Below are 11,888 nucleotides of genomic sequence, written 5' to 3'. Positions count from 1 at the left end.
TGGGATATTGTATGTGTTTTGTTCATATGTAGAATGATGTGGCTGTCAGTAGAAAATGTCCAAACAAAATGTCAACTATTGTGATTAAATAAGAGAAATCGTTTTGAGAAGAGAATGTAGTTTGAAACCTGGCCAAACGCCATAGTGCCGCACCCACTAGAGCAGGGGTGTCAAACTCCAGGCCTCGAGGGCCGGTGTCCCGCAGGTTTTAGATCTCACCCTGGGTCAACACAGCTGAATCAAATGATTAGTTCATTACCAGGCTTCTGGAGAACTTCAAGACATGTTGAGGTGGTTATTTACCTTTAAATCAGCTGTGTTGTATCAAGGACACATCTAAAACCTGCAGGACACCGGCCCTCGAGGCCTGGAGTTCAACACCTGTGCACTAGAGCGTCTGGCAAAAAATCTTTGCCAAATCAAACGAGTCGTCAAAAATCAGCCTGTCAGGCCCGGGCTGGCAACAAATGCCTTTGGCGCTGTTGGCCTACAGGGTGTCAATGAAAACTGTGCTGCTGTTAGCCAAAGACAAAGGAAAGAGGAGAGGGGGCATGTTAGGAGGCAGTGAGAGAGAAAGAAAGGTGAGAGCAGGGATTTTAAATGTTGATGCTTGAAGTCAAATGGCTAATGTTGAATGCTGAAAGAGAGGAATTCTGGAGTAACTGGATGAAGTGGTAGAGAAAGGGTTAAAGGAACAGAGGTAATGAGGTCATCATCATCAAGAAGAAAAGGAGAGTGAAGGCAAAGACAAGGCTTAAATGATGAAAGCTGAAGACGGAAGAATTTGGCGACAGTTCAGGGAAAAGACTGAGTGTTAGTGACGAGTTACTAGACAACTGAGAAAGTACAGCTGATGTGGTGAGAGAAACTGCCAAGAAGGTGTTCGGTGTATGCAAGAGGGCAGGAAGACTTGGTGGTGGAATGAGGAAGTACGGAAAGTGATGGAGGTGTAGAGGTCGAGCTGCAAAAGGATGTGAGCCAGGTTAGAGTGGTTAAGGATAGAGATGGAAGTGAATAGAGTGAGCTGAGAGGTTGTAAGGAATACTATGATGTGCTCAAGATTGAAGAAAATGAGAGAGGAGAAGTAATAGCAGAAAGTCAATGAATCTGGAATCTCAGAGGATTATTAGAGGAGGACGTGAGGGCAGCTGTAAAAAGGATGAAGATTGTGCTATAAAAACCCGGAGCAGGAAGTGTTTCTGTTAAAAGCTTCCTCCGTGGCTTTCTGCCCTTTGACAGGATCTCAGTTATTGGCTATAAATCTTCAGATGGATGTTCCAGTCAGCGAGCTGTTTTGGAGTGTTGCTGCTTTTCTTTTACGTTTGTTTTTATTTGTCTTCCAATCAAATGTTTCTGTGAAAAAAAGTGATCCTTCCTCTTCTTTTTCTTCTTCTTGGGTCAGTCTTCTCGTCTCCATCGGTGCATCTTTTGGTTCTTCTGTGTTTAGTCTGTTGTGTCCTTCTCTTCATCCTTAGCAACTTCCATATATCCTTCTCTCCTTGTTATGGAAATACATACTTCTTTGCTTTGGTTCTTATATTACCTGTTCCTTATCTCCTCGTTTATTTAATTCCTTATCTCTGTAGCTACTTCTTCCACACTATTTCTTATTTCTTTCCCTCGTCATGCCGCCCCTTATGTCCTAATCTTAATCCTTGCCCCTTTTTGTTTTATACACTTTATGTCCTTTTCTCCTCGTGTCCTTTTCCCATTTTCCTCCCTCACCCCCTCTTTCCTATTTCTTGCATTCCCTTGTGTACTGATTTTCTTACTTGTCCCATTTCTTATTACCTTCCTTATCTTATTTATTTCCACTTTTTACATTTGTTTTCTCCTCCGTTGTTCCTTTGCCTCATTTCTGAAATTTTATTCCCGTATTTTATTTCCTTGTGTCCACATCGACCTCCTTACTTCAACTCCTTCCTTATGCCCTTACAGCCAAACTTATCTCTTTTTATGAACTTATCGCTTTCTGTGTCTTCTTATCTCCTTCCTTATGTCCTTCAATTATTTTTTTCTCCCACCTTATTCACTCCCATAATTCTTGGTTCTTCCATTTTTCATCACATCCTATTTTGTCCTCTGTCTTCTGTTATTATCTTATTCCATCTCAAAAGCTCTCCCTGTCGCCTCCTTCTCTTTCCTTTCTCCTCTCGCCTTCTGTCATGAGTCATCGCTCCTCCCTCTCTCTGTTCCCTCCCCCCTTCCTGCCTTTTATCAGAGGAGTGTCTGCATCCTGCCTCAGTGTGTGTTTGTGTGTGTGCTCGGCCTGTAGCATGGCGTCTCTCGGCCTCCTGCTGCTCAGCACTGCTCTGATCCACACCACTCAGGTAAGGACGAGTCCCACCGACGGCACACACACATACAGAGAGAGAGAGAGCATGTTTACATATGTGTCGCATGTGTGTTTATCCAGCCATTCATCTCCACGGTGCTGCATCATCACGGTAACCTGACACTGATGCAAAACAATGTCACTGCTGTTTATCTTCTACCTGTCAGCACACACACACACACACACACACACACACACACATCTGTATGTGTGCCTGTCTTCTGTTTTCTATTTCATTGATTAGGTATTGATTAACAGATGAGGGAAATCAGTGCAGAGAAACTGAGATGTTGTGAGGCTGTGGCATCTACGTGAAGATCAAACTGAGTTTTAGATGTTCGGAGAGAACCAGAACCAGGTCAGAACCAGGTCAGAACCAGGTCCAGGGTCTGCGTTTGGACCCTCAGATGCATCATTTCACCGTGGGTCCTCTCAAAGATAGCAGGACAATCATGAGTCTATTTTTGTGTGTGGATGTGTGTGTGAGTGAGTGAGTGTGTGTGTGTGTGTGTGTGTGTGTGTGTGTGTGTGGGTAGCTGCTGTGTCAGGAAGAACATTTCGTTTCAGCTGCTGTCACCATAGCGACAGGAGACGGTTACCCACAGCAACACGGCCGTAGATTACACAGGATACAGCAGGTCTCCTGACACATAATGACTGCTCAGCGTGTGTGTGTGTGTGTGTGTGTGTGTGTGTGTGTGTGTGTGTGTGTGTGTGTGTGTGCACTGCTGTTCATTATTTGTGAGGACAGGGTTCGCTTCCCTGAGCATACAGACCTAAATGACTGAGCGATAATAGAGATGAGGTTTATTGTCTCTGAGGGAAAATTTATATTTGGTCTCACGGCGCTGTGACAATAAAGTTATGTAATCTTTATTCAGTATGTGCACAACAACACAACTGCACCTGTACTGCACACAGTGCTCACTTTGTTACCGAGGTTTAGACACTGACATCATCATCCTGGACTTTAATTTTTAAACATGTTGTAAAAGACTCACCGACAGATCCTGGCGTGGCGGTCTGTAGGTGATAAGCAGCTGTGTGCTGTCACCCGGGGGGAGTGTAAAACATGTACGGAACAGCTTACAACATGGGCTGCTCTTGTTCATGTCCTTGCTTTTGGTGCTCCTTCAGCTTAGAGAACAAATGTTGTTTACAAAGAACATCCTGAGCAAACCGTCAGTTCTCTGCTTTTACCTGCCCTTTTTCAATCTGACCTTTTCATGCTTATGATAAAGTGCTGCCATTCTCTTTACTGGTCTAGTCCAACAGCGTTCGACCTGTGCATAATGTCATGCGCTGTTAACTTTTTTGGGACTTATGGTCCCATTATGGTGTCCGTTTACATACCTGTTTGGCTACACAGACATATAAGTTGTGGGAATTCAACCAGCACGTTGATCGACATCAGTAACGTTATAGATACGTAGCTTCTATCTAACTACTACAGGGTAACGACTGAAAACAACACATACTGCTTAACCTTACTTCTGCTGAGACCCCTCACTTCCAGATAAATATGAGGGTTGTGATAATAAAGCTTGATTTTGTGTAAAAACAGTTAAAGAGTGGCTTATTTTGCCCATCTCCAGCATGACACATCTGCATGATTCAGTCCAAATTAATTCTTTTTGAACCTTTTACTGGGTCTTTATGCTGCCCATTAGTTCATCCTGTCTGACACAAGATCTTTTCGCTCCTCTCCCATTAAAAGCTTCTTCCTTCTTACTGTAGCGCCACAGAAATATGAAAAATATGATGATTCTTTCAGAGCTCAGGTTTCTTGGTTGCTTCACTTCCATGAGGAACAAAGTGACTTTCACAGTCATGATGAGTACCACAGACAGACAGAGCATAACTCTGAAACAAATGCATCTCATTAGAAATATGACTTTCTTTTTAAGGGTTGCGTGATCAGGTATCCAGGCAACCGAGAAACCTGAGCGCTGAAAAAACATGTAATACTATTTTAACCCAAACCATGATCTTTGTAATTCTAACCAGGTAAAGCTAACAAACCAGCAGGTCAGAATAAAAATAAACAGCAAATAAAAATGCGACCTCGGTCAGCTCACAGAGACGGTGTATTTTTATTGGATCATTGGATTGTGGGAACTATAGACTCTCCTGGCGCCCCTGCAGCCACCTAACATGGAATTATTTTGCTCTTTAACTTTGGAAGAACTTCACTTTTCTTTATAATCACGTTTCACCCATAGATGATTGTGGATTCAGGGTCTGAAAGATGGATGCAAGTGTCTTAAACATGCATTCTTTCCAATAGCCAGCAGGGGGATACTCTTCAGGTCTCAAACCTCAGACTGGTTGTATTAAGTATGTGAAATTGGACCTTTGCTTCATTGGTTTGTGACCTCAGTAAACATTGTCCTTGTGCGTTTATGATCTCAGTTAAGGCTTATTTATTGGTGTCAAATGTTAGGATAAAGCAGGGTGTAATTTGGACACCTGCCTCTTCTTTGGGAAGTTACGATGCTATGAGCTATCATCTTATGAAAATGGAATATCTGAGCAGAATCCATAACACATCTGCTGGACCTGTGTTTTTCCATACGGTGCTCAGTTCAGTCTGGAAAACGGTGAAAGATCATGATATGATGTGAAAATGTGGACATTTTGGCTTAATATGACTAAATTCTCCCTCCGTGCTGCACAGAAAGCAAAGAAAAGCTCTTTTTTAGGTTTTTATGCTGATGTTTTAATCTCCCAGAGCGCCGTGTCAGAGCTGCTCTAACGTTTGCAGAAAATACTGGATCCCACAGTGAGTCAGAGAGTTATTCTCCTCAGAGGGCTCATTACCTCCTCCTCCTTCATCTCTTCATCACGCCGCTGTCTCACCATCACACAGAGCCACAGATACAACCCTCCTCCTCTCCGGAATAAGCTGCTCTGCTGCAGGCGGAGACATATTATCATTGTAAATCAGTGTTAGTTCGAGAACTCTGACACATCTCGGCTGGAAATTAAAGCTGCTGCAGCAGGATGAACCCGGATCTGTCTGCTGCGATCGCCTGGCATGGAAGATTTAATCATCTCACAGTCAAAGCGACAGCTTCTTTCATGTGAAAGAAGCTGTTGAAGCATTTTTCTCTCATGCTTCCATTAATCCTGAGCAAAGATTGCTCGCAGCCTATTCAGACTCTTCATACTGAGGAGCAGTTTTAGGTACTTTACCCATGAGTCGCTCTATATCAGCGCAGATGCACTGATGTGTAACTGTCACTTAAGCATTAAACGTCACATCTGCCAACATATGTCTCCCAATGACGAGGATTAGCACATTTCATTCAGACACTTATGACAGAAAGATGCCTGCCTAGATTTAAGCAGAAGAGTTTAATTAGAGGTGATCATTTGGCTCATCATTCACTGAAAATAAGAGATGCACAGGAACTGGGAAGTGAAAAGTAAATATCCCCTTGGAGCCTAGAGGTTGATGCCAGGGGTGGAGGAGTGGAAACACCAGGTGGTGCTGCAGAATATATTACCAAATTTGGATGGCGTGTTCAGTACAAGCATGTTTGTGTGAGATGTAGCACAGATGTTTTTTAAAAATAGTAGATTTAAAGAATGTTTTATTTCTTAGTAAATGGTGGATATTTGTATGAAGCATGGTTAAAATTTGAAATAATGAAGTCAGAGCATGAAAAATGATCCCTGTGAGCCAAAGGCTCAGACTCCAGACTGCTCTAAATGCTCTGCCTTTTCCCCAGATGACACCACTGATATGGGATATCTCTAATATAGCTGTCTCCGACACAGCTCTGGCTATGAGCACAGATGTTTGGGAGGGGCAGCCAATCAGAAGAAAACTGGATAAAAGCACAGGAGAAATGAACTAAAACCAATATAAGATGAATGGTGATTATGGTGGCAAAGCTACTGTAATTGAGTATGAGAAGAAAAATATGGAGCTGTGAATCTGCAAGCTAGGTTCACCGTTATTACCACAAAGCCTTATTTATTATTAGCATAATTAGTTGAAAGCAGCTCAAAGAGCTTTTCACAGCAACGTGGTGGTGAGATCCATCTCAGTTGCACATCTAAGTGGTAACTGGAGTATTAATTGCGATGTGAATACTAAATAGAAGAACAATAATTTCTCAGTGCAATCATACAGCCAGCACTGCTGCTGAGTCACCGTAAGTGCAGCTCACTGATTAATATCACCATGGTCTGAGAGTCTGATATAAATGCGATCACCCCGAGGCCTCAGACAGCTCATCGATAACCCTCTCGGCTGTCTTTCATCACTGCATCAGTCCTCCTCGGTCTCACACACACTCACTTAGGAACAGAAACTGCTGCGTCACATCTGTTCTCACACCTTTCCTTCCTTCTGTGAACATTTCGACACTTTGTGGAGAGGGAAAGTTAGCTTTCTATCATCCGCTCATTGGTTAAATCAAGATGAAAAGGAATTATTCTCTCTTAAGTAAGAATCTCATTGAAAGCAAATCAACCACAGGGAAATCGAACTCCTGACCTTCAGCACTAATGAATATTGAGTTAACTAACCGATTAACACTTTAAGGAGACTGCTTCAAAGATTTATAATGTTGACATCCAGGCACATGGAGAGAAGTCAGTTCACAACACAAGGACATGATTACATGTATACATGCATATTTTTTGTGGCTCTCTGATCACAGCTAGTTCATATCAGTGGTGCTACATCAAAGGAAAAGCTCTGTTTGCAATAACCTGATCAATATTTCTTGCTTTGTAAGACACAATCTGAAAGGACCGTAACCATGGAAACAACATCAAGATCTGTACGTCCTTGGTGCAGTTTTGCAGGGGACACAACGCTAATGTTTCAACCTCGTTTGCTTGGTGGGTGCTGCACGGATCAATATCGGGCACTCTGTTTTTCAGCTTCCACGTGCTCTGTATGCCGATGATGTTGACATGTTCACATATGGAGGAAAGAAGCTGAGCAATTAGCTGTTAATCTGCCACATATAATGGACAAAGTTTCAAATTAGCTCAAGTGAAAGGCAAGTATTTATGTTGGTGGTGATTATTTCATACCTTATTTAATATCGTATCTACCTGCTCAGTTACTGGAAAGGGAAATTAGCTACTCGCTAAATCTGACAGAAGGCATCTGTTCTTTCATGAGATGGATTTTATTTTTAATCCCTGAGAATAAAAATTTAAGCTTATCTAAGCTATAACTTCTGGTCTGTCTCCCTCAGTCTCTACCTGCAGCTCGTGCTGGGGGCCACGGCCTGGATGTGTCAGTGGGTGGAGTCAGACGCCAGCGCAGAGACCTCCCTAACATGCTGCCTTATGAAGATCAGATGATGTCATATCCTGCCATGCAGGGAGGAGGCAGGGCCAATGACCTGTACTACCAATCAGATGACTGGAGGGGGAGGGGCTTGGACCAGGCACTGCAGCGATTGGTGGAGAGAGACCAGAGGAAGGAGCAGGAAGAGGAGCAGCGAGCGGGTTAGGAAACTTTAATCCTTTCTTTTATGTTTTTCTTGAGATTTTCATTTTCAGGGAAACTTTGTTTACTTTTTTTAGTGTTTTACATATGAACAAAAATTCTGACTTTGTTCTAGAAATGTTCATTAATTTATTGGTAAAAATACAATATTTTGTCTTTGTTTCCTCACATCACTTCAATTATTTCCATTGTAAACGTTTCTCCGTATCAGTTTATCATCAGTATATTTATTTAGGCGAAATTAAAACCAACTTCTAAGTACACCAATCAAATATGTCCACAGCCTACCTGGCAGCTCTGCTCCGCCTACTGAGCGAGGCAGAGAGCGCAGGACTGGTCGGTCCGGGTGACGTGGAAGTGGTCGAGGAGGAGGAGGATGAGGAGGATGATCAGGGCCCCACAAGGGACTTCCAGGGTCCTGCTCCTGCAGACTACGATGAGACTGGAAGGGGGATGAGCATGGGGAGGCCCCGGGCCGCCTGGTGGGGCCTTGTGGAGCCCCAGCTTGCTCAGGCCCTGCTTGACAGGTAAATTTTAGTTTCATGCTGAGAATCTGTAGGAGACAGAAAAAGTAATCAATAATAATAAAGCATGATTTTCTCAGGATGGATCCCCGGCTCGCTCAGACGCTGCTGGAAAGAGCGAAACAGGAGAGACGTCAGCAGGCTGGACGAGTCGCATCAGGACTGAGCCGAGACCAGGAAACCCTGAGGTGAGCTCACCAATCTGTTAATGGATAAACGATGGATCAGTCCGCTCCACCTGCAGCTCTACAGAGTTCTTTTTTAAAATTCAGTCCACTGTAACTGTGAGTTTAATTATTAAATGAAAGTACTTTGAAAAGAAAGTTAAGAAATGGAGAGAAAGAATCAGAATATATTAAAACAATGTGAACAAAGTTTTAATTTAGCATGACTAATTACAGAATGAATGAGTTTTCTCTGAATGAAAGTTTTCCACCCTAAAATATTGAAATGTTTTGATTATTTTTAAGAGACATCTATATTTGTGTCCTCCTCTATTCACATATTAACACTTATTGAGAACATCCAAAGGTTTACAGGGAAACAGGGTTTCAAAGTGCTTTACAGAGACATTAAAAATCCAAAACAAATAAAAAGCATGATTTAAGATGGGAAAAAAGAAAGAAAGGAACAGTAGATAAAATCAGTAGTTAAAATGTAACTTTTGAAATTTAAGCTTAAAAGTAAAACAGTGCTTTACAGGATTTGGTGCTTTAGTCAAATGCAGCTGAGAACAGGTGAGTCTTCAACCTGGATTTAAATAAACTGAGTGTTTCAGCTGATCTGAGGCTTTCTGGGAGTTTGTTCCAGATATAAGGAGCATAAAAGCTGAATGCAGCTTCTCCGTGTCTGGTTCTGACTCTAGGAACTGATAAAAGACCGGATCCAGATGACCTGAGGGATCTGGAAGGTTCATATTGGGTCAGGAGGTCACTGATGTATTTTGGTCCTAAACCATTCAGAGCTTTATAGACCAGCATCAGGACTTTAAAGTCTATCCTCTGACGGACAGGCAGCCAGTGTAAAGACCTCAGAGCTGGACTGATGTGGTCCACTTTTTTGGTCTTAGTGAGGACTCGAGCAGCAGAGTTCTGAATGAGCTGTAGATGTCTGACTGATTTTTTAGGTAGACCTGTAAAGATGCTGTTACAGTAATCAAGCCTACTAAAGATGAATGCATGGACTAGTTTTTCCAGGTCCTGTTGAGACATCAGATCTTTTATCCTTGAAATATTCTTGAGGTGATAGTAAGCTGATTTTGTAATTGTCTTAATGTGTTTTTCTAAGTTTAGGTCTGCATCCATCACTACACCCAAATTTCTCGCCTGGTTTGTGGTTTTTAGGTGTATAGATTGAAGTTCTCTGGTGACCTGTAATCGTTTTTCTTTGGCACCAAAGACTATTACTTCAGTTTTGTTTTTGTTTAGTTGGAGAAAATTGTGGCACAACCAGTCATTGATTTCCTCAGTGCATTTACCAACAGCCTGTACAGGGCCTCGGTCTCCTGGTGACATTGTGATATATATTTGTGTGTCATCTGCATAGCTGTGATAGTTTATTTTGTTGTTCTTTATAATCTGTGCCAGTGGGAGCATGTAAATGTTAAACAGAGGGGGTCCCAAGATGGAACCTTGGGGAACTCCACATGTGATCCTTGTCTGCTCAGATGTGAAGTTACCTTTTGATACAAAGTATTTCCTGTTTTCTAAGTATGTTTTGAACCAGTTTAGATTGGTCCTAAACTGCACTGCTCTCTAAAAGACACACTTTGAAAACTAACTTAAAACATGATGCACGTAGCGCTGAATTATGTTAATCTCTATGATATTTAGTAGATATTGTTTATTTTTATTTTTAGTACATCAGGGACTGACTGTGACAATCCAGAGGATGTATTTCGTGTTTTTCAATCTTTTTTTTTTTTTTTGACACACGTCAAGGCAAAAAGCAAAAAAATCTAAAGGCACACTTTGACTTCCCTGAAGACCATTTGGGAACTAATATCAGAAATGTTATTATTAATTATGTGTCTTCATTTGACTTGTTTCAGTTTTATACTTATTAGAAAATGTAAAACTGAACTTAATGATCCAATGATGTGCCCACAGCTGCTGAACCACCGACTCTTTATTTTATGATGTAAATTAATAGTATGATTTATTAATAAATTGCTTACTTATTTTGTTTAATAATATTATCAATAATAATAATAATAAATTCAAGATGGCCATGTATTCCCTCCTTAGGCGGATGGTTGCTGGGATACTCTCCAGCATCGGTCCTAACGGTGCCTCGGTCGCCTCCTCTGGTCGCAGAGCGAAGAGGGACCTGTCAGCGAAAGCACCTGAGCCTGTTAGCTCCGCCCACAGAAGAACCCGCCGTTCTCTTGACGATCTGGCTCCCCCTTCACCTAGCAACGACCCTCCCCTCCTCAGGGTGAAGAGGCTGGAGGATTACGACGGAGAGGAGCAAGGAGAGAAGCTGTACCCCCAGGTGGTCGGGCTGCAGAGGATGAAACGCATCGACACTACGTCAACAGGTGACGCAGAGGAACTGAATCATGGGAGTCGTAGGCGCCGGAGGAGAGCTGCTCTGAACTACGACCCACAAATATTGGTTGATCAGATTCTGGAGTACATGAGGGAGTAAGGAGTAGAGAAAAGAGTATACGTTGTCATTCAGGTTTTTATTTGTGCATCTTTTTCATTTGTTCCTGCTGCTTTCGTGAACATTTATCAAGTTGTTTGTTGTAAAAATGAGGAGAAATGTCAAACAGATGGAAAAGGATAAAACGGTTCCGTTTGTGCGAGTCTTTAAAACACTACATTTCCCATGAGCCTCAGCAGGCATTGTTCCAGCACATTCAATGAACCAAAATCTAAAAATTCACCGGAATCAAATTTGTGAAAAGAAACTTCTTTCTCAAGCTCTCCGATTGGCTGATAATCTACTGCAATGGTCTCTGGGGCTTGTAGTTAGACTCTTCATTACTGTAATGTGGTTACATTGTTACAGGTTCGCCATTAAATCGAGCTTCTTTCCTTCAAAAAAGATGGAGAGATGGTGGAAAGTGGTAATAACCTTGGCAATGGCTCATCAGCTATGTGATCAATACGTTCTCGTTGTGTTCCTGTACTTCAGCTTGTGATGATTCGTCTGTCTGTGGTGAAATTTTGATTCATGTCACACTCAGAAATAAAGTCGGTAAAGTCGACCTTCACTGCCGCCTGCTGTCTGTTTTTGTCCCCACCAAAGACGGACGTATCCTGTGGTTGTCGAAAGGGAGAACAGTGTAGGACCTGTAATTGTTCTAATGGCCAGCAGGGGGAGTCTGATCTGCTTGCAAAACAGTCCGATTGTGTTGAGGTCTATGGGAAAATTACCCTACATCTTCTTTAAACTTTAACCTCACTATTCAGTCGTCTGGTGAGTTTATAGGTTGAGATGGCAGTTTCGGATCTTATCTGATAAAAAAAAAAAATCTTGTTCATTTAATCAATTATGGGTCACATTGGTGTGAAAAAATGACACTTTTATCACAGTCTTCACA

At 42.1% G+C, this 11,888-nt stretch overlaps 1 protein-coding gene across 1 annotated transcript; it reads left to right on the top strand.

Moving 5' to 3' along the window:
* The first annotated feature begins 2,209 nt into the window (after positions 1 to 2,209).
* Positions 2,210 to 11,558, top strand: pcsk1nl (proprotein convertase subtilisin/kexin type 1 inhibitor, like). The gene is made up of 5 exons (XM_082517846.1): positions 2,210 to 2,330; positions 7,558 to 7,813; positions 8,098 to 8,341; positions 8,419 to 8,526; positions 10,585 to 11,558. The coding sequence occupies exons 1-5, from the start codon at positions 2,277 to 2,279 to the stop codon at positions 10,985 to 10,987; spliced, it is 1,065 nt and encodes a 354-aa protein (XP_082373972.1). The 5' UTR covers positions 2,210 to 2,276; the 3' UTR covers positions 10,988 to 11,558.
* The last annotated feature ends 330 nt before the right edge of the window (positions 11,559 to 11,888 follow it).

This window comes from Aulonocara stuartgranti (genome assembly GCF_965226115.1).
Source record: "Aulonocara stuartgranti genome assembly, chromosome: 20".
NCBI lineage: Eukaryota > Metazoa > Chordata > Actinopteri > Cichliformes > Cichlidae > Aulonocara > Aulonocara stuartgranti.
This window is presented reverse-complemented; position numbering and strand designations above follow the sequence as displayed.

Bases quoted from the DNA above. Each gene is read 5' to 3' on its own strand.
- pcsk1nl (XM_082517846.1), top strand. From the start codon at position 2,277: ATGGCGTCTCTCGGCCTCCTGCTGCTCAGCACTGCTCTGATCCACACC. The intron at 2,331-7,557 runs GTAAGGACGAGT...TGTCTCCCTCAG, and splicing joins CTCTGATCCACACCACTCAG to TCTCTACCTGCAGCTCGTGC. The intron at 7,814-8,097 runs GTTAGGAAACTT...ATATGTCCACAG, and splicing joins GGAAGAGGAGCAGCGAGCGG to CCTACCTGGCAGCTCTGCTC.